General features: G+C 35.3%; 1 protein-coding gene across 1 annotated transcript in view; it reads left to right on the forward strand.

The window, feature by feature from the left end:
* SATB1 (SATB homeobox 1) overlaps positions 1-24,127 on the forward strand; it is a 76,043-nt gene that overhangs the window by 15,425 nt on the left and 36,491 nt on the right. Inside the window, 5 exon segments of the mRNA XM_033133067.1 lie at positions 12,041-12,152; positions 14,476-14,703; positions 14,706-14,839; positions 14,841-14,930; positions 22,531-22,743. Of these exon segments, the coding sequence (XP_032988958.1) occupies positions 12,041-12,152; positions 14,476-14,703; positions 14,706-14,839; positions 14,841-14,930; positions 22,531-22,743 (777 nt within the window).

Raw genomic sequence — 24,127 nt, forward strand, 5'->3', positions numbered from 1 at the left:
TTATGGCCACTATCTTTTCACAGTAGTACAACATAAAAGAGTTTAAGCCATGCCAATTTAAGGAGTGCTGAACAATGTGTAAGTACTTCATTTTCACTTAATAGATTTTTACCTATGCTTTGTTTTAGATATGAACAAGTTTCCTTTGACCTCAGAAATCACTAATGCAAGGAAAATTAACATATCATGAGAGCATTTCCCATATTTTTTTCTGATTTTCAGAATAATAAATACTGCTAAGGCTTAGGAGTAGACATGGCCTGGACAAAAGCCTATTCAATGCTATTTTCTAATTTTTTTTTTTTAAGCTAACCAAATCATGCTAATCAATCTGATTTTCTTGCTAAAACAGGGCTAGTTTTAGAGTGCTTTTTCAGTGTCTTTTTTTTTTAATTAAATTTATTGAGGTGACAATGGTCAGTGTCTTTTTTCACAATTACTATTGAAATTTCAAGTTGGGCTCTATCCGGGATTGCTTTTTAAAATCTGCTTTATCTCATGTCAGGTTTGGGCCGCATACAAACTCATAAACAAAAAAACCCCTAAATTCAGAATAATCAAAACAAACAGATAGAGGCACCCATTTTTTTTTCCCCCTTTCATTGGAATCTGCTTGATCATAACATGCTCTGAGCATAAAAAACATAAGAGAGCCTTTAACATATCAGGAGAGAGCCTCAGCCCGGGGCTCTGCAGCTCATTGCCAATTGAAGTAAGGAACGCTCTGGCTGTTGGGACTTTTAAATCTAGACTTAAAAGTTATTTGTTCTGTTTAGCATTTTTAAAATGATTCTATTAGGAATTGTATGTGCTTCAGTTTTAATTTTAACTCATAATGATTGTAAAGCACCCTGGGATGCTTGTATGAGGGGCGCTACAGAAATATAAGATTGTATTGTGTTCTAATATACAATATTATTATGGGGTGCTGGAGTTTCCTCATGGACAATTCATAAGGTTGCAGAATTCCTCATTGCAGAGATGGTGGCTGACTTCCTTTAATAGTCTCTTTCTTTCTCTCATTTTTACTCTCAAACTTTCTTTTTTAAAAAAAAAATTATTGCAATATTTTCCCACAAAACTGCTAATCTAATTTAGTTTACTCAGAGAGGTTAAAGATACAAATCAGATGATATGTTGAAAGTTAAGAAAGAGTAAAGCTTTAATTGTTAGCATCATTTTAGATCACATTCTTATCTAGATGACAAGACAGGTTACTCCATCATTGGGTATCACCAGCTGTCCTAGGCTTGTCCCATTTTACTGTCAATCCAGCAAATGTGGAGCTAACTGAAACAAGTATTCACTATTTGAAACTTCACAAATAGGTATTTTCCAAAACATATTGAAACTCCTGAGTTATGTTAACGTAGGACAGAGCTTTGTTTTCTTTTTGTTTCTTAATGTAACTATTTCTTGAAGCAACGTATTTTTTTCAGCAATTTCATTTTGTTACTTTTTATGTGAGTCTTTATGTGTCATTGCTCTTTGCCATCACTTTGAGTAGTGAACTACCATACTAGCATTCGTTACCTAAGGGTCAACAATGTGAACTGTCATTACCAGCTCTGAAAGCTCGGGCCCTGACTGTCCATGTCTCAGTTTCCTCATCTGTAAAGTAGGAAGATAATAGTACCACTTTTTCAGGATTGTTATTAGAATTATATGAATTAATACTTGCAAAACATTTAGAATAGCATTCAGTTCTAAAGTGTAGAGTAACTTTAGTTGTTTTTCTAAGATGTGGGCATCAAGAGTTTGAAGTTGTACTTGTGGATGCTGTATGATCTAAGAAACTTTGCTGCTACACATAATGTGTGAAGATTTTGATGTAAGTTTCACTTTTATGGAAATAACCCAAAACTTTCATTGGGGAAAAAAAATTCGAGGATTGTGTTATAACTCGTTCTCACCTTTAAGAGACACCTTTAGCACTGCCCACAGAATCATTATAAAGTTTGGATGTATTTTAAAATGGAAGTAGGGGAAGACTCAAGCCTTGTGCTTTAAATACGCACATTTGCAAGTTAAGCAAATATGGGACCTTAGACTAGACAGTGTTGAAGAGGAGAAAGATGCCTTATGAGACTGTCGTTTGATGTGAGTTTTTCCCAGTGCCCTTTCCTTTAACTTCCCTCTCACTCCCACTCCTCACACTCAAGGCTCTATTCTCCCTTTATGCACCCATCATAGTACTTTCCACATTGTTTTGAAATTATCTGTGGACTAACTAGGCTCTCCATGTACTCTGTAATTGACTGGAGCAAAGGGACTAAGTTTTATTCATCATCATAGTCAGAGATGCTGGCACACAGAGTAGGATCTCAGGAATATTTGTAAAATTGAAATATCCTCATAGGATTTTCATCATGTTAATTTTATGAACCAATAAACTATGCCAGTGGTTTTATTAGTAACATTTTATATATACTCTTATCTATAGTATCTTACCTTACAAATATTTTTCCTATTAAACTTAATTCTGAATTTTTAATTGCCTAATCAAGAGCAAATGATTCCTGAATTTTTTCTAAGATACAAACTGTTTCATAGTTTTACTTATATTTTAATGTTCTTGAATATATGTATAAAACTTATATGTTTGTAAGCAGAATAATAGTCTTGGGGATACAAGGGACCCAGAGATCTAAAAAAAAGAAAGCTATAAAAGACCTAATTATACATCACTATTAAGCACAATCTTTAGCAACATATTTCTATGCACATTTAAAATTTTTCTTCCATAATCGAACATATATTTCAGTGTGGCTAATACTGTTCATTTTTGTCTCAATTGTATTATATTTGAAATTCACATTTTATTTTTTTACTGAATCTCAAATCCCTTTTAGTAAAATATCTTTACTAACTTTTCTTAGTTCCGTTTGTCTATTTCTCATATTTAAAAATAAAATAAAGAGGGGAAATTTCAATAACAGGGTCAAATGATGTATAGACAAAGATGCTGATGCCGCCAACACAGAAATGCTAATAGGACCAGCCCATGTGAGCTCACAACGTCCATTCCTCAGTTGATGTTCTGAAGTCTACATTTGGCACTGGAGACCGTTTAGGGCTATAAACATATAATGTGTAAAAGTCAGCTGTATAAAGGTCCAGAATCACCTGAATTGAGAGAGAGCTGCAAGTGTAGATAACTGTTCAGCCATTCCAGAATGGGCTTCAGGGACTTGGTGTGTCCACCCTTTTCTGCATGAGCACAGCCCAGCTTGGAGCACAAACCTCCACTTACGGAAGGGGCTCATTATTTCATGACATATAACCTGTTCAATACATTTTTACCATTTCACCATAACTTCTAAAGATTTTACTCACCAGTATATGGCATTTTCCTAAACTGTGAAGCAGTTTCATAATATTGATAGAGATGAGTCAGATTAATTTGTTTTTTCTCTATGACCTAGGAGTTCAGAGGTAACAATGATTTATATTTAAATCATTGGGAAGTCTTGACTAACAGCTAATAATAAAACTTAGAAATCGAGGACATGATTTAGCCTCCTTAGTCTCCTGTGAAATCTTGGATCAGACCTGAGTGGGGTCCACAAAACCTGTGGCTTCTATGGGTTTGTGCAGACCCTGAAATTTTAAGTCACTTTGGGGAGCATATGTGGGGCGAGTTTCCGTAGGTTTCATGAGATTCCAAAAGAGAGTTCCGTGGTCCCATCAAAAGCTAAAAACCAGACTGTCTTTTTCTCCCCAATTTTTAGGCAGTATGGCTTAAAATCTAATAGTGTTCATGTAAAGAAGGGATGCAAATAAGGAATATAGAATCTGTGAAGAGTTATAGATCCTAATTCTAGTATATACTTTTGGAAAAACAGATTGTTCAAACTACGTCAGCTTTTTTTTTTCTTTTTTCTTTTTTCCACTCTGTCGCTTAAAATTTTTTAATAGGCTCTAGTTAGGACCCATAGAATTTGATACAAACTTGGTATCTTTTTTCTGCTGTTTCTAAGCAGATACTAGAAATTTTAATCTCCGTGGAGGATGGGAGATTTAACCCCAGAAGGGCCATCAGAAAGAGTAGCAAACATTCTCCAAGTTGATACAGATTTAGAATTTAGGAAACAATTTTGTTAGAAAATCAAATCATTGGATTTCAATTTACCTAATAAAAAAACTTGTGAAAATCCTATGTGGAGTAGCATAATGTTTAACTTAATGATGAGTATATTTTTAATAATCGTAAGCAAGATACCAAGGGACTTGAACCATCCTAAAAATATAGTTGGGGACATTTACACAATGAGTGCCTGAGAATGGATGATGTGTATCACAACGGAATCTTCTTTAGTCACTAAAGGAGACCCTATAGGACCTCTTTTTGGGAAGACATATAGATTTCATAGAATGTTAAAGCTGTTAGAAGGGACTTTGGAGATTATCTAGTTCAGTTCCCTTTATATTGCAAATGAACCAACGTAAGCTTCCATGTGTAGTTAATTTGCAATAGTACATACTCTTAGTACTACTACACCTTTTAACTAATATTTTCTAATTTAAGCTCTTTACTACATACTCAATTAGTTTGAGTAAGAGGGTTTCAGTGTAGTAAGAAAGATCTAGATAGGTATTTATACAAAAGGACTAGATAGAGAATCTGGTCAAAAGATATTATCTAGTTCTTACGTAAAATTACTTTAATTATGTGGAAAAGTCATATGAATTGTAAACCAACATTTTCTTTAAAAACTATGAATTGCATATTTAAATAATTAAATAAAATTTGTGTTTGAAATGATCACATTTGCATTTTTAGGAGATGTACTAAGACAATTAAAACCAAATTGGATGTGTTCTCTTTGTGCTTCCTTTTGTATTCCTTTAGAGCTTTGTACTGAGTTTCCATTTTTAGCACGTTTTAGTAACCCTTATAGGTTTACTTTGTGTGAAAAATGCCGTTTTTCAGTCACTGGGATTGATCAAGATGGCAAGAGCTATAACTATGACAATTGGAGTTTAAGTAAAATTTAGAAGTGATTAGTCTCTTCTCAACAAATTGAGATTCTGAATATGCCCCAGTTGTATCTCCCAAGAGAATAGCTTAGAAAGCAATAGAGGATCCAGAGGGAAAGATTTGGGAACATAAGCTAGCATGCACAAACAGAATATTACACTTAGAATTCCTGCCATTTGCTTCTCATAAATTGAAGCCCATTTCCCTTCCTTCCCACCCCCAAATACCAGATGGGAACTACCTGTTAATTTTCAACAAATTCCTTCCATGTCACCATCTCATATGATGCCTTTTAGAGCTTGTTTGTAGTAGTTGATATCCTTTGGGATTAAAAGAAAACCCCAGTTCCTGAGAATCCCTATTAAAATTGTATTTGAATGTGGAGTTGATTCCATCTGATCTGAAATTAAAGTTTGACCTTCGAGTTTTCCATATACATACAAAAAACTGCTGTAAAAATTCAGGCCATAGGCAGATAGAATGTGGAGAAAGACATCAGAGTGTATGAAGTTGCACTTCCCAAAAAATAAAAATGTAAAAGAATAGAGAGCCAGCAGTTTGACAGATTGTTCAGTAAATGCTCATTTTATTGAAAATTACAAAAAGGTGCTTAATGCCTCTGTGCCATTAATACAATACATAAAAAGGTTACTGTCAAGATTAGTGTTCCAGTTCTGAAAATTAACTCTAAGGCTTTATGCATCACTCTGCATCAACTGAGAAGTTAAAGGTTTCTGTATGTATATTTTGCGTGTGCGGACATTTATTTCAGAAAAGAGTTATTTTAGACTTTATGCCAAAGACATTAGAAGTGATGTGCTTTCATTTAAAGCATGGGTATAACCGATACATATATTGTAGACAAGCTAGAACCATGAAAATCGCCTTATAGAATTAAACCTGTGCAAGATTATTTCTCTTGCTGCCTCTCTAGAGTATTCCAATTCAAAACATATATTTCTTCCTACAGAAAAAGATATTCAGATTCCTTAGTTGAAATTAATTAGCATTCAGAAACCAGATAGCATGTTTTTGGGTATTCATGAGATCTCTGTTTGAAAAAAAATGTTTTTAACTTGTAGAAATGTGTTGCAACACACAGATGGGAAGAAAAAGAAAAAAAAAATCTCTTTAGCAAGCACTGTGTGTAAAAGGAATATTACATTTTGCACGCTCCTGATTGCTCTGTGTAAACAGTTTTTGACATCTGTCTTTATAGTTTTCGAGGAGAGGAAGACTTTGTTAAAAGAATCATTTTTATACAGCAGTCACCATTTCAGTCTTGCTTTACCTGTATTATGAAAGCAGATGGTCTGCATGTCTTTTGAATATTTATAACTATCAAAAACAATCTCTTGCTATTCACCCTTAGGCTTATGAGATGTCAGGACTGTTCTGGTTGAAAAAAATCATCTTGGGTGTTTACAGAAAGAGGATTACATTAAGCTGAAATGACTATACATTTTCCAGTTTAATATTTGTCCATCAGCTGTTTAATCGTATTTAGATAATTGTGTAAATAAGATGTTGTAGCCTTTGCCCTCTCTGCTGATGGAGCCTGAAAGCTTTAAACATGGGTGAACCACCATTTTGTAGATTTTCTTGCTATCTTCTCCCACCTCAGTTAAACCAACAGCAAGTCTTTAGTAAGTTTTGATCATGGTATCACAGTCTTGTTTAAAAAAAAAAAAATAGTGCACAAAATGCCAGTTTGGAGATTCCATGAAATGCTAGGGAGCTGCTAGCTTCCGGTACAGGCTGTTTAGTTTATTAGAGTGTATTGTAATATGCAAATATGGTACCGAACTCCAGTTGCCCTTTAAAGATGACATGGCTTTCTCTTTATTCCCCATGAGCTTGCAGAGCATTGAGGGTATTTGGGAAAACTTTTGGTATAGTGGGGGTTAACTGTTTTTTGACTGGAAGCTGAGCAATCAGAGATAACAGATTTTGCTGTGGTTGGTTGATTTGGCAGAAAAGCATGAACAGTTTTGGTTTAAATGATTGAATAACCTGATTAGCATTGTTTTGGGGTGGGTTTTTTTTTGTTGTTGTTAAAGGCACAACAAAGCAATTTTAAGGTAATCAGATCACTGCCTTTTCCCAATTGATGAACCTTTTTTTCAGAAGGCCTCACCTCTCTCCAAACCTCTTCGTTGGCCACTAAGATGACCAGGTAGAAAAATAAAACCATCTTTCTTTAGTTTCTGAATCTGTTATAAATATATACCTACAGAGTATGTCCTATTCTAGCCGTGGTTTGAAAGGATATAACATTTTCAAAAATTATGTAACCTCCACCGATTCCTTCTGGGTTTTTTTTGTTTTTTGTTTTTCAGATTTAGAGACCTGCAGTATTTTAGAGCAGAGGTTCAGAATGTTCTAACTACATCTAAGTCAGGCTTTAGAAAAATTCCACCCTTACCTTTTCACAATTAGAAAGGTTATAAATAATGTATTTGGCTGAAAAGGAAGCTCAGCCTGTGGCAGATGGTATTCTAGAGTGCCGGGGTTTCTGTGAAGATGGCATTCTTTCAGATCGGAACTTCAGCAGACTCCCAGAAAGAACCAAAGCTCCTCATAGGGAGCAGACATGTGCTTTATGGATCTTAGAAAAGCTTACAACTTGGCTCCTAGGATGAGAGTACCATGTCACACTGGGGTTATGAGACCCATAGCCAATTTCTGCCGCCTTTCAAATTCTATTTCCCAGCGCTGGGAGCTGTGGCCTATTCAATGTTTGGTGTTGTGCGTAGCATTTGAACTTGGGATTTAAACTGACTGAGTTTTGTCAGCCTGATTACTTTATTCCCTGAACATTGATGTTTTACACAGACTGGCCACTGAGTAGGAAAACTTGTGATACCAGTTGTGTCTTTCTAAAGTGCTTTGGAGAGCTCAAAAGAACAGGCACCAACAAGAGAACTGGAATGACATAACTACTGAGCAACTGCGACTTCTGAGACATCTGTGTGGATGCATTTTGAAAAACCTGGGAAGGGATCTCTTGCAAATTAATAGGATTTTTAAACTATGAGTTTTATTGTGACAACTAAAAGTGATGGATTTAAAAGATTCATTGACAATTAAGCTGCCATTTACCTTTGACTTTTAAGAGGAAAAAAAAGAAAGGGTTTTTTGGTAGCCTCAGTAATGGCTTATTTTAGTGCCCTTTTATTGATCATCTAATATGTGCCCAGCGCTGTGATGAGTGCCCACTATTTGGAGATAAGACCCAAGGCTCACTGTCCAGTAAAAAATCAACAGCATGACGAGTGCCATAGTGGTACTATCTGTGTGATGTTTGGGAAGTCAGGAAAGGCAGAAGTAGAGATATCTGAAATGTATCCTCAGAGATGAGCAGCTGTTAGCTAGAGATGGGAGAGGGCACCGCTCAATCATCCAAGTGAGGGCAGTGATGTGTGTCGTCTTGATGTCAGCTACCAAATACAGGCCAACTTGAGAAGATAGCCACCAAATTGGAATATTGCAACAAGTAGAAATACTCTTTTTCCTTGGTGTTTTCCCTCATTACCACTTGACCACTTGACTGTAACTTAATAATTTAATTAGTACACTTCTCATTCTTCGTAAGAAAATGTATTTGACTTAAAATATGTCATTTGAAAATTTTATCTGATACCTTTCAGTTATTTACAGCGTAGTCTTTTGATTTGAAAGGTGATCATACAGTAAAAGCCCAGTGAGGAGGTTGTTAGCAGAGGGTTGGGTTGTCATAGTAGTTCACATCTCTTAGGTCCACACACGGTATGTTCCAGGCACTGTGCCGATTTCGTCACACTCATTATTTTATTTATTTTCTGTCCGAGGTCAGATCTCATTAAGTCATTTTTGTAGTGAGTTGCCCAGTGCTTGGCACATAGTAGGAGTTCAGTAAATACATGCTGAATGAGTGAAAAAATAATGCTGGAATGAATAGATTCTCAGAATAACTCCATGGGGTGAGTGCCACTATCTTTGCCATTTAGGCAATTTGACCAGGGTCACGTGACCAGTCTGTGGCACATCTTAGACATAAATGCAGATTTAGCTGATTCTGTTCATCGAATGAACATTTAGTGTTTATTTAATATATGCCAGGCATTTGGGCTGGAAAAGAATATGGAACCCAGACCTGCATGAACTCACAGCCATGTGTAATCTTTTTAAATTAATGTCTCCTTTTGATTGACATAAGAATCCTAAGCTTGTATCCTTAAAAACGTGTATCTCTGTACATCCCTGCCACCTAGGAAAATATTACCAACTTTGACTTTTTGTCATTTGTACTATCAAAACAATAGGTGTTTCTTTATGATTTCCAAATTTAAGATAACAATATTGAATATTATTTTTTCAAATGCCACAGGCCCCATAAGATTCTGAAACCTCTCTTCCCTGCCCTTGAAATTCACTAGTCTAAGTCAGATGCCATGCCTAAGATTTCAATAAGGATTTTATCACAGGAAGAAGAAAAGAAAGCATCTGGCAGTGGCTACATATGAAATTTATTGCATATTATTCCAATAAAAGTTGAAGTGACCCCAAGTTACCTGAATTATGGAATATTTATTAGATCCCCAAAAGCACAGAAAGATAGATAATCTAAAAAGTTGCTTTGGCATGCAGCATAACCTGTAGGGTTAGCCTTTTTATTTAGGTCTTGCTTAGGCTAGTATTTACATTAATCAGAGTTGTCCAAGCACACACCACTTGAAAGAGTAGAGAGCATCCAGAAAGACACTTAAGGACAGAGCCTACCAATTTAGGATTAAACAAGGGCAAGGGAAGCTTTGATGATGCACATATGGGTATTATTTTTCACATATGGATGATAATGAACTACATAGCACTATTACATATGGGCTCTAGTTTTATGAAAATATTTCAGACTTTTGTTTCCTACACTGTGTATTCTCCCTCCTACCCCCATATATTTTGCTCACTGTTGGTGTACTGATTCACATTAAATTGAGATGATCTGTTTACATATTTGTCTTCCTAATAGATGGTAAATATCCTATAGGCAGAGGCCGTGTCTTATCTGCCTTAGTATTCCTAGTACCAACCAGGCACATAGTAGGTGTGCAACAAAGAGCAAATATGATATGTAGAACTAATGGCAAACTGAAGTAGACTGGATATTTGTCAGACACCTCAGCAAAATTGAGATATTCCAAACATTTCAGAAAATTAAGACTTAAGCTACATCTAAAATTTATATGTACTATTATATTAACATTTAAGAAACTGCCAGAATGTCTAGGTGTAAGAGTAATAATTTTTTAAAAATTGGACCAAAGTGGAAGAACATCAACTGTCATCCATTTTCAGAATCACCGTTATCCATCAGCAATCTCAATAGTTTTATTAGTGTCTGACTTTATTGATCCATTATTACAATAGAGTAAGGGTGATTGAAGCTGACAGATTGTTAACTGGATCAGGTAATCTTCTGGCTCTGGTTCTGGCAACCTTGCTAAGTATCTTTTTGTACTCTGGACTGAGGAAGAAGGCTCTTAGTAAAATTGCAAGCTACTGGATTAATGGCAGGGCATCATGAGCCCATTAAGAATGTCTTTTTAGAGAAATAAAGTGGGAAAAGGACTATAAAGTAGAAAGTGTCAAAAAAATAGATGTCACAACGCCTCTTAGGAAAGATAGCCGTGTTTTACATAAATAATGCAACTGTAGCTTATCCTTCACTGGAAGTTCTTCAAGGTTTACATATTATGGGAATGTATTCATATTACAAAATTAACACTGATAATAGATGTCAGGAGAATCCGTAATAACCAAACGGGACTTAAATTAGAAGTAGCTAAAAGAAGATAATGTCTAAAAATATTTTTGTCCCCAAACTGGCTTTTCTGGTTGTTCACTGCCTCCCTAACAGTGCTGCCTTCTGTAAACTATTTCACCCTAGACCAACGGAAGTCTGAAATGTGAGTTCTGAGGTTTCTATACCATAGGAATAGGGGATAGATTGGAGCTCCAAAGTTGAATTGTTCCTAAGACTCAGTTGGAAATTAACTTAGCCGCTACTAAAGAATATGGGTGGTATGGTTCAAAATAACTGTGAATTAAGTCACTGAAATTACCATAACCAAAATTTGCTAGGAAGAAAACACTTTTCTTTGTTGAAAATGAGTTTAAAAAAATTTGTAGTAATACATGAAAATCATTGTCATTTTTGTCTTTTTTATATGTTAAACTGTTGACTGCTTTCAGGGCTTTTGTTAAAAGCAGGATGAAGACAAGTGACAAAATAGGTCATTTTCTTTTTTGCGGTATCTGTGAGAAATTTAGTAAGCATGAAAAGTATATATTTAAAATTTTTATGGTTTGAAATTCAAAACTCAAGCAGTACTGTAGATGAAGCTAGCAGTAAGATTGTAGAATGTTTTTTTGGTCTGCAGAGAATCTCTGTGAATAGTTTGTTTTCTCCTTAAGGTCAACCTTTGAACAGTGTTAAAGCAGTTAATGCATTTCCAATTGAAATCCAAACAATAGGTGTGGAAAGTGCAAGTGGTGTTTCTCAAACTTTAATGCAAAGGCAAATACCCTCGGGATTTTGGTAAAATGCAGGTGCTGGTTGACTAGGTCTGGGGTGGTGCTGAGGATTATGCATTTCTAAGAAACTTCCAGGTGATGCTGATATTGTTGGTCCCTGGGCCATACTTTGAGCAGCAAGGATGGTAGAGTACAGTCACTAAACCTCTAAGTAGCACTTATTTATGAATTACAATCATAGAATCGTCTCACATTGTCAGCCTAGGAATAGATGACACTGATGGAGGTTCCATAAATACTAGAGCAAAGCCTGTGGGTCTGATAGCTTGATACTCGTCTCAGTGGTCAGTTGCTTTCTATTTAAATAAGCATTTGATGATCTACTTAATGAATTTTAAGAAGTTGACGCTTTAGATTAAGTGTGAAACAAAAATGTATTAGTACTCAGTTAATTAAAAAAAAAATACAGTTTCCACAATTGAAATCTTTTCTGTGTTCCATCTTGTGCTGCTATGTATTACAAATGTTTCTCCCCTCTTCATGCAGAGTATGATTTCTTCCATTGTGAACAGCACTTACTATGCAAATGTCTCAGCAGCAAAATGTCAAGAATTTGGAAGGTGGTACAAACATTTCAAGAAGACAAAAGATATGATGGGTAAGCAAAAACCGTTGCAGTGGTGGCTACATACCATTACGTGTCATTTGGAAGTTTATAAAAGTCACATCTAAAGCCAGGTCTTTTGATTGCCCAATTAGAGATCAATTTAGAATGTTTCTTTGAGGGTGGGGCGTGGGTATGAGTATAATGAGATAATTAAATTCAATAAATGTTTGTGTTTAAATCAGCCAAACTGACTTGGTTGTCAGACGTGCAGGAAATCGAGGCGTGAGGAAGGGAGCTGTCATTTTTTAACATCTCAGTGAAGACCTAACCAGGCCTTGAATAACTAATATTAGCTGTGATTTCTCTCAGAGATAAATCATGCTTTTATGCTTTTTGTTTCTGTTCCATAGAAAAATAAAGTGTCTGTTTCTACCTCCAATTTTTAAGGATATTAAATTGTATTTATAGTTTCCACAATTGAGATCCAGTGATTTTTTATATCCCTAATCCCCGGCCCCCCATGTAGGCACTTTAGTGAACATACTGCTTTACCATACATGCCAGAAAAAATCATTGCATCATTTCTAAATTTTTAATTCCAATATAGCATCCTATCGTAACATGTAACTTTACGTCAATATTTGTTACTCAAAAAATACGTTAAAATTATCTACAGTGTAAAATGACAGATAAAAGTTGTGTATTGTACTTTAGCATTTAGATTATGACATTTTCTCCCTATTGAGTTTGTTAGTGTTTGCAAAAGCAAACACTGTGGTTAAGGTTAATGTTTTAATTTCTATTAATGTTTTTTTTCACATACTTGTACCTTCCAAATAATATTTTAAAATAATATAGGAATGGGATGTTTAATATGCATAGCATTATGCCCTGCTTTAAATCTGTTTCTGTTTACTTCTATTAACCTTCATTTAATAGCAACAACTTCTAAAGATTTTAAGAGACAAGAGAACCTGAATTTTGAGCATGTTTTAGCTTTTAATATTTGAAGCAAAACCATCCATCTACCAAAACAGATTCTTTGCCTTTTATAGCTTAGAGCTATAATGAAGACAATGCATCATTTTTGGAATAATTGCTTGAATTACTATTTCCTGTGAATGGCCCACTTGGGCTGATATCACTGGTAGAAATGGAAAGTTTCTTTCCCAATTCTTAGTTATATTTTGCATACATCAATGATCATAGCAATATGATAAGTTCCTCTAAACATAAAATCTGAATATGTAGTGAAAAGAGAAATGATGATTAAAATCCAGTCTATAAACGGGAAGTATGGTGTGCTATTTGGAAAGGCTCACCTGTTTCCATATAGTACCACGCTCAGCTCAGCTTTTCCAGTCAAGAGCATCAAACCAGTCTCCTCCTTGCAACAGCTAAGCATTTGACACACTTAGCGCTGACTCTCAGCCAGAGCACTGAGAAATCTATCCAAGGGAGAAGGCTTCATCTTGGGTAGGTGGTAATAAATTGCAAAATCGTGACAGTATCACCATTGTGCCAGAACAACTCCCTGCCCCTTCCTTGAAAGATTGTGTTTATCGTCTGGTGATAGCCATAGCTTCTTCAAGAAACATTTGGGTCTTAGCAACACTGGATAGACTGGCTTCTAATCCAATAAATCACATGCTTCATTCTAAGAAATATTTGCAGATCTACCTGCTTCCCATGATGGTTAGAATTAAATGAAGCAAGCCATATAAGATACTAAGTCCGGTGTTCAATATGCACTCATATGTTATTACTTATCATTATGACCACTTTCATTATTTATTATATTGATTACTTTTTTATATTCATGTCTGGGTAAAAATTGAACGTACATAATAACATTTATATCATCTTTTTTTCTTTCAAACCTTTTGCCTAGAGTAATAATAGTTAATATATGTCATGAGAAAATACTTGTATATTTCTTTTTTTCTTTAGTTGCATATGATGTGTTTTCTTAGCTCAGTTCATTTGTTTCGCCCTAGCTGCCAATAAGTAAATGGCATTCTTTTAGAAGCTATCTTTAATATTGCTTATAAGCCTTCTTGGGGTAATGAGAATGAATAATAGTTTGACCCCAAAACTAGTACATAGAATTTGAAAATAATAGATGTATTTCATGCCTTAAATCTAAATCACATTATAAAATTAGATCAGAAGCACTGTCCCACTTTTAAAATTTGTGGATTTGTGCAGAAGGGGAAAAGAACATAGTGGGTTGAGTTCCATCTTGAAATTTTCTTAGTTTAAGTGGATCTTAGATGTGTCATGTGCCTACTGTTTCTATTTAAAAAACGATCAGAAATCTCATCAATACCCATCATTGTTGGCTTAACCTAATTTTACTTTTTGTCCATTTTAGTTGAGATGGATAGTCTTTCTGAACTTTCCCAGCAAGGTGCCAACCATGTCAACTTTGGCCCGCAGCCGGTCCCAGGGAACACAGCCGAGCAGCCTCCATCCCCTGCGCAGCTCTCCCATGGCAGCCAGCCCTCTGTCCGGACCCTCTTCTCAAATCTGCACCCTGGGCTTGTGTCAACGCCCATCAGTCCTCAATTGGTCAACCAGCAGCTGGTGATGGCTCAGCTGCTGACCAGCAGTATGCAGTGAATAGACTTTTAGCCCAGCAGTCCTTAAACCAACAATACTTGAACCACCCTCCCCCTGTCAGTAGATCTATGAATAAGCCTTTGGAGCAACAGGTTTCAACCAACACAGAGGTGTCTTCCCGAAATCTACCAGTGGGTACGTGATGAACTGAAACGAGCAGGAATCTCCCAGGCAGTATTTGCACGTGTGGCTTTTAACAGAACTCAGGTTAGTTTTGTTTTATTTGTTAATAGTTCTTTATGGTCTTTCTTTGGTCCCATCTATACTAATGTTTATTCTTTTACTTTGTGCTAACATCCTTCTTTCTCTTCATGTGATCAGATTGTTTGTTCCTGGTGGTGCCTAGTTTTATCATGCTTTCTCTGTCATAAACCTCCTCTACTAAGAGGAAGCTGTGTACAAATTGATCCTAATTTAGGGGCTTTGAAGATAAATATAAAAAATGTTTCAAACTGGCATTACCAGTGCTTTTACATAATGGAATCATAGACTGTTAGTAGTGGCAGGTTGAGAAAAGGTGCATGACTTGGTGTCATGCAGGGTCTCTGGTCCCGCTCCCCGCACAAGAACGGATATGGTGAGGCCAAAAAGGACAACGGAGCCATAGATAGGGGAGTCATAACACTATATTCTCTCTGGCGGCTGGGTTGGAGACACAGGGAGCAGGATCCATAAGATGCACAATCCGCCATCCGTTTCTCTGCCAACCAACCCCCCAGCGTAGCCATGGCAGTTATATCAGTGGCTAATGACTAACCGTAACAGCTGATGGCCACCCAGCCACAGCTGATGGCCATCTAATAACCGAGCCAGCACCTTTCCATGTGAGGCTGAGACCCTGGAAACTGCTCTCCTGGACTCTGTCCCCACACTTGGTCAAGGCCAATGGTAGGATTCCAGGCTTTTAGCCTACTGTCTTTCCCATGTTGGTACCTACATCAAACATGAGTATATAAATGTGCCGTACTGAATTCCTCTACAACTTAAAAAAAAAAAAAATTCTTGGGACTCAATAGCAATTTCTGCCATTTAATCTAAGTAGCCATTTAGAAAAAATATCTGACTGACAGCATAAAAATGTTTCTTAACTTTGTCCTCTCCCTCTTTACAGTATTGTTAGTGTTCTTCCCAACCTCGTAAGAGGCCCTGGGGTAAGTTTGATCTATAGCCTTAGTCTGGCAGACTTCTCATCACTGAGATCTGCATGTACCCCTTGGGTCCACACCTTTGTCCTCCTGGGCAAATTCCTGTGAAGATATATCATCCTGGAAGAGGTTAGAGGGACAAGGAAAAAGGGGTGATAAGAGATGAGAGCCTGAGAGAAAGATAGTTGAAAAGTCCTGAACAAATTCTATTCACTGTGAATGAGAAGATTTCTAATTTCTTTTTTTGGAAACTAGTATGGTATATGTGGTGTTTATTTTTGGCCCAGGCACACACGCAAAAACCCCCAAAGAACATGTAACTTTGATTAGAATGAGGACATTATGTACTTTCAATTTACTTGTTTTCCCACTGTTCTTTCTTTTGTCAATTTTTTTGGTGGACCTGACACATACTTTCCTCTTATATATGTTATTTTGCTTATTACATGATTAAAAGAATAAAATTCTGGTACAAAATAATCTAGTATTAATTCCTGTTGGCATAGCTTCCATACCTGTGAGAATCCCAGCTGTGACTTATTTTTGGCTTCCCTTAACTGGATTGAAATTAGGCGGCCTAACAAAGCCTTTAACTCAGTGTTTATTTTCAGTTTCTTTATCTGTTTTTTTGTACATAATTTGCCTATTTAAAAAAAAAAAAAAACGGTTGCAGAATGTTATGTCAGGTTAAAATTGTATGATTTTTACCTAGTTCTGCATTTTCACAACTTTAAAAAAAATGTGTTCATTATTAGCTGGTAAATTTAATATGGTACCAAATTCAGCTGGGGGGATAATTATTTTAAAAAATGAAGTGAATGAAGGGATGGATGAATGAATGAATCAAAAGTCAACCTTCTAGATACTCCTGTTTCTGGCAGCATTCTTTATTTTTGTAAGAAGCAGTCACTGCTAGTAGTTCTCAGTACTGGGCAAAACACAGGTCTGTACATAGAAGTTCAATAAAATGCTTGTTGAATTGAATTTTAAAAGCCCACAGACAAAGACAACATTGATATAGACACAGATGACATATAGATTTACTGATAAGCATTTTAAAAAACAGCAAATTATTTCTTAAAGCATTGAGGGAAGTATATTTTGTACGGTGAATAATGACACAAGTCCAGCTGAGGGGTGTGAGGGTGACGTTGCCACCCCTTGGTACTGTTTTTCTTCTCTTGGGTTATGATGTCACAGCCATTACTCTAAAGAGCTGACCGTTTGTTCTGCCTTTCTCACACTGACAAATTCCACAGATATCTATAGGATTTGTTACTAGATAAAAAGCCAAACTCTCTTTTTATGCCATATTAATCTCTTTGAAAAGACAGTCATCTCTGGTTAACATCAAAACAGTAATGTTATTTTTCAGAGGATGAGAGGAGAATGAAAACCTGGTACAGCTTGATATCAATCTCTGTTTATTAATAATAGCCAATTAAAAAAAGTCATTACCAAAATACTGTTTGGAACCCTGGGTGATACAGGAGTTTGGTTTTAAACCTTTATATTGATAAATGGTTCTCCTCAGTGGAAGTGGGTGGTTGAGCCGTATTTGAAGCTGTTTGATTTAAGTAATTTTCCATGCACATTGAATTGTTCACTGTTGGGGAACTAGGTTTTGAACACTCAAGTGTGCATGTATTTTAGCTGGTCATACTAAAAACCACACACATGCATGTGCGTGCACACACAGCTGCATTTATTTTAATGATTACATATTCATATGAATGCATGTAGGTGTTTTATTTCAAAGTGTATGCATTTCAGTAAAAGCAGGTGCAGAGTGAGAGTGTATGGTGTGAGTATGGAGTACGAAAAATACGCATGCTAATGCATATGTATAGACAAGGAGCTCTGCAGAGTTAAATCGCACATCACACATTATGTGCACTTATTACAATGTGCAATTCCAATTCCAAGTTTAAAAAAATTAATGTAAAATACATACATACAAATGCAGTTATATAGGTCAGGTAAAGACATTGGTGCCCTATAAACAGTGTGGTAAAACATAAGAATAATACATAATGCTGTTATGATGAGAAAATTTGGTCGTTGACAGCTCTGTATAACTTTAAAATCCTGGATTTCATGTTTTTAACTCTTAATTGGAGAATTTTCTCATCATCTTAATGGGTGTCCTAAATTAAATCATAACCCCCCCTCTTAAGACTTTCACACATGACTATTAAAGAAAAAAGTCTACTTTCTGAAAATTTATAGTGAAATTTATATTATTACTTGTTTTAAGGACTTTTTCCCCTTTTGAATTGATGGGCATATGTTCTTTAATTGCTACTGAAGACACCAGCTTTTAGCATGTATCATTCATTCAGTTATGCCTACTTGATATCTTTTTAATGGAAACCTGTGGCTAAAAATAATTGCCAAAGCTTCCAGATTTATACTTTGCTATATATGCCAATTCACTTCTCTGTATTATTGCTATTAAAGGTTGTGATAGAAGAAAATATATTCTTTAGTGCCTTTAAAAAAAGTAAAACCCAGAGTTTAACTCTAATCCCATTCTGTGGCTTTTTTCCTCCCCCTCCTCCTTGTCTTTGGCACACTTTATTTTCCAGTAAAATGAAGAATGAAGATGGATTATTCAAAACTGATAACAGTAATGGACCATCATGTAATGTTTTATTGAATTTGAGTTCTGTAAATTATGTGGTGGAGAGAAATTTGCCTGCTTAAGTATAACAGAAATTGCTACTGTGTTTCTATAATTCTTCACAGTGTAATTTAAGAAAAGTCCACTATCCATATCACTATTGAATAAAAGGTAAAAAGGTGCTATTACCCCAATGTGACAGCTCTCGTTTAGCCTCCCAAATGACAGAGATAAATGTGTCTGCTTATAACATATTTGGCATGAGTCCAGCCTAGTAGGTGGAGTTTGAAAATAGTCTTTCACCTGGACATGTGATTAAAAATTCACCAAACGGCAGAGGCAGGTAGCCTTGAAGAATATTCTACATATTTTCTTTTTAGATGGGAGGTTTTATCAAATCATGTTTTCCTTCTGAGGGCTTTGAAGTTCCATGAAACTGATAAAATCTATTGAATCAGTGATTATGTTCAAAGAGGAGACAAACGGGAGGCCAGACAGGCTTTTTGTTCAGATTGGCAGTCTCTTTTGCTTATCTGCTGTTTTAAAGAATTCATAATTAGCAGTTGGAAGTACTGATAATATTTATTGAAAGTTTTTTTCTTTCTTTTACAATTACTAATGAATTTACTTGTAATAACTTGTAAACTCTTTTGGAACGTAAAAAAGCTTTAGGAATTCATCAGTAAGTTCACTTTTTAATGGAAAAATAAGAATTCTCAACCACCATGTGATGACAGTGCAGAGTCATTTTTTTATTTCCATATATAGAGCACCTATCGAATTATTTGAAGCTGTGAAGTCCCAATGAAAAGCAGCTTCTCATTTCCAATATAAATATTCATGAGGAGCTGGTAACTTACTACAGAACAAACATACAAATTCTCACGTTCTTCTCAGAAACAAGATGGCTAATGATTTTAATTTCATTGAACAAATGTATTGAATACCTATGGTGCACAATATTGATGACTTGTTTTAGTCCTGGTGTTTTAGCATATTCTCTGAATTAGCAAGTAGGTACATGATGACCTTGACATATTATTTTTTAACACGAAAAAGAATTTTTGGTAAGAGATCCTTCTAATATCCTCCATGAGGGATTACTACAAATGACCTGACCTAACTTGGCAAGTCTGAACTGTATTTTCTACTATGGCAAATGGGAAACAGGGGCCACATACATCTTGAATCCATAAATGCAACTGTTCCGGTAACAGTAACCTCAACAGGACCAAAACATTCATTCCCGTATCCAGATTCTAATAGCAGTCATTTTGCATCCAGAATTTTTCTCAAGTGACATGATTTTTTTTTTTTTTGTAATTAACACATTCTAATCAAAACATTTTAAACAATATTTCAAGCATTCCACCAGGGGGCACTCCCTCATTGAAAAGCCTGGGCCAAAAAATAAAATAAATTTAAAAAACCCCCGAAGATTTCTAAAACACCTGAGATGTCTACACTGGCTGCCTTAGAGCTCTTTGAGTGTTACAGGGTTTAAGGTACCACTTTAGACCTTCAACATACTACAAGCAGAAAAACTGCACTTGCTCCAATTGAATAAGTGGAAATAAAATGTTTGCCCCTAAACCACTATATATGCTCAAATGGGAAGTTATGCCAACATCAAAATATGGGTAAAGAAATTTCTAAATTCTCTCCCAAGTGACCGACCTACTGTCTTCTACGTTATGCCATATACAAATGTCTTATTAGCAAGATTTGATAGAGAATATTATTATATATATTTTCACGTTTGTTTTTCTCACTGTAGTTCTCTGCTGTCTCAGGAAATATTTTTCAAGAAAGAGATGACATGTTATTATTTTGTTATTTGAAATTTATAAATGTCTAATTTCAAATCTCCCAAATATAATAACATCCTAAATGTTTATAGACTCTCTTTGACCTAAGCTATTTTTTAAATTATTGAACACTTAATGTAGATAAACAATCTTACAGAGTGCTGCATAACTTTTCATTGAAAGCTGACCTTAAGTAAATTAATAATTACCAATAGAATTTAACCCATGGGTAGCATATCTTGTTTTTAAGTTTCTATCACCTATTTGCAGTTTTTTTCCTTTTATGATCTGAATATACATAATTAATCCACTTAGTAAATATTTATCACTTACATGGTAGACATTGTGCTGGGATGACAAAAATGAATATTAGATTTTATACTCAAGAAATTTGTAACATTCTATTTTTGTATATTGTATGTTTCTATCTCTCTACTTCTGTTTGGTTAATACACATTACTTTGCCAAGCACACTTTTTGCTACATAACATTTGGTGGCGATGAGTGAGATCAAAGATTATTTTTTTACACCTATTTTCAAACATTTTTTTGAGACCTGTATTTTTTGGTTTCGATGTGACACATCAAAAACACAGTCAATCTAATTAGTTGGCCTTGTGAAAATTAAATAGCTGGGTGACTGCCTGTTTGACTGAATTTTAGTTAAATTGACTGGATATTTTGTCTTGTATAAACACAGTTGCAACATTAGTTATCAGTATTAAGAATGAAAGGATGCATATACTTCATTCGTTAGTCACATTTCTTATGGTGAAACTGAAAGTTTGGGTCCAGTTTCCAGACTTCACTTGCATACACCAGTGAGAGATTAAATGTACTCGTAAGCCCCCTGAGCCTATTGCAGGTTTTTTTTTTTAATAGCCAATAAATCATTTTTAAAGTGGACAGTGTGTTTTTACTGTCTGCACCCAACTGTTACATTTGGGTAATATGGTACATTATCCCTGAGGAATTGGGGACAAAACTAGGTTTGCACTTCTGGAAAACCATAAAAAAAACCCAAATGTCATAATCTTGGGGCTTGATTATTTTGACATGACACTACCTTCCCTTCTCCAAATACACCCTTTCACCCTTTCTGCAGGGTTATTGGAAAGGGAAATTTGCAAACTGTATAGAAGTCTTGCCAACATTGTATTCGTAGCTACATTGTGGTAAACAGCTATTCCCCCAAATGCAGAAAGCAAATATGCCTTGGTATTCCAGGCATTATTTCATATACAAGATTGAAGAGGTAAGTGCTGCCAGCCCCTATCCAATGGACAGAAAAAATTGCTAATCCTTCTGTTTTATATAATCCCTTAAAGAAAATTGGGGAAAACCACCCATTTTTTGAAAGCATTTTTCCAAAACTTAAAAAAAAAAAAAAAAGCTGTATTATTTGGGGAGAGAGACACCTTATAGGAGTTTACTAATGGTTTGTAAATTTCTTCTATCACTCACAAGTATTTTTATGCCTCAAGAAATTTGACAATTACAGAATTTGATAATATTCGTTTCCTTGGCATGCTATGATGGATTTTTGTAATGTGGAAAAAGGGGTTACGTATTTCAAATTTAATCTATGGTTTCTGAAGTTCAAAATTGCAACCTGTTACCTGGAGTAATCAGCATATAGTTTCTTTAAATGGTAAATAGAAAGAATCACTTGTCATTGATTCTAGTAATTTGAAAATTACAGAATAACTTAAAATATTTTTGCTGGTGAAACAGCATAAGTCTTAGATGATGCTTTCCTTAAATTCTTTTTTCTAATATGTTGCAGTTCATTTTCTATGAAAGTTCTGTTTTCTAGAATTGGCTTTGTATCTTTACATGTTGGGCTGTTGGCATTCCACTGCCTTTGTCTAGGCAGCTTGAGAACTATACAGTTCAATGCTGTTGTATTATGAGCATTTCATTTATCCTTAACTTCCCTCCATCGTCTCTCTGTGAAAGATTTCATGGCATGTTAAGCTACTCAAAGGAAGGAGATCAATTAGGCAGTTTCAGTTTATGTTATATGTAAAGCAGATGCTTAATAAAATTAAGAATACAATTGAGGCTCTCTTCTCTACCACTTCAATTGTAACTAATATATTCGTATGTAGAATTAATGCTTCTGACTGTTCATTTTCTAAACAGAGTGGAGAAGAAAAGGGAAGGATCATTGCTAGCTGGGCCGAGAATGGGAGCAAGCTCACTCATCCAGTGTCTTTCATTCCCTGCAGGGCTTGCTTTCAGAAATTCTTCGAAAGGAAGAGGACCCCAAGACTGCATCCCAGTCTTTGCTGGTAAACCTTCGGGCTATGCAGAATTTCTTGCAGTTACCGGAGGCTGAACGAGATCGCATTTACCAGGATGAAAGGGAAAGGAGCTTGAATGCTGCCTCGGCTATGGGTCCTGCCCCCCTGATAAGCACACCACCCAGCCGCCCTCCCCAGGTGAAGTCTACTTTTCCACATTGCCCTTCTTCTTTTGCTTTTTAAAAAAATATCTAATGAAGAATCTTGACAAGAAATTAGAAAGAGAGATGGATAGATAGAGATTTTAAAAAATAAAATGCAGGTTGTTGCTTGAGGAGAATTTGGTCTCAAATCACTAATTATGATATAAAAACAATAAGCTACTAATTAAGGGAAAGAAAATTGCTTTGTGTTGCTTCATCTTTGGGGTTCTTTGTGGGTGAAAAATAGTCTTTAAATGGATATTTGTCTCTCCTATTATTAAGTGTAGAAGTATTTTAAACTCAATGGGAAAAAAGTAGTAAAGTCAATTTTATCCCTATGAGTTCTAGAACTGCCATTTGAATCGTAAATAAATAAAAATAAATAAATAACTCCATTTGTATTTATGCTTTCCGATACGAACTGCAGCTGGTACCAATTACACATCATCTCGTTTGTAATCTTTCATAATTAAGTTTAATACAATCCTTGAAGGCAGCTTTAAATGAGGCTGATAAGGAATTCTATCCATATTCCCAGAAATGGGCACATTTTCTATTTTCCAATTTTTACAATTTTAGGAAGGACCATTCGCCGGCCAGGTAACTGTGAGTATGTGCATTTGTATTATTTTTTTTAAATCAAGTTTAAAAGGTAGCCTCATAACTATTATGAGAATTGAAGAAGTTAATTTTCAATACAAACTATTAGATAAAAGTTTGATAGCGGATTAGACTTATAACCCACAAGCGAATATATGTCTTACACATTTAATTTACAGTACGTACAACTCTTAAAAATAAGGTCAGCTTAGACTAAATAAAAATTGAACATGGAATATAAACTTAAACTATTTTGTAAGCTAATGTGATAATGAAATTATATCTTGATGTTACAGTAAAATAGTAAAAAATAATAATACATTTCCAAGTATAAAAATATGGGAAAAGCTCATTCAACACTAAAAACGAAACTGCTACTGATAGTCGATAAATAAGGAAGAGACATAATCTTTAGCCACTGTTGAGGATCTTAACCTGCATATTATAATATTCCGAAATGATTGTTTTTTAGGAATGTCACAAAGTCCATTTTCTCCATTTTATTTGAGGAAAATCAATTAGGTCGTGATTTCTATAGGAGCCGGCTGTGAGGAAGTCATTATGAATAAGAAAGACATGTTTCTCTAGCAGAAAAGAAAGGCATCTATCTACATACATACATATCTACCTGCCTACACACACACACACACACACACACACACACACACAATTATTGAATTTGATCTATAAAGCTTTCTATGAAACATTTCTTAAGGAAAAGGATGAGGAACTCTTTATATAGATGTAATTTTCGCAAGAGTGACTAAACAAAAAGTACT

This window comes from Rhinolophus ferrumequinum, chromosome 17, assembly GCF_004115265.2.
Source record: "Rhinolophus ferrumequinum isolate MPI-CBG mRhiFer1 chromosome 17, mRhiFer1_v1.p, whole genome shotgun sequence".
NCBI lineage: Eukaryota > Metazoa > Chordata > Mammalia > Chiroptera > Rhinolophidae > Rhinolophus > Rhinolophus ferrumequinum.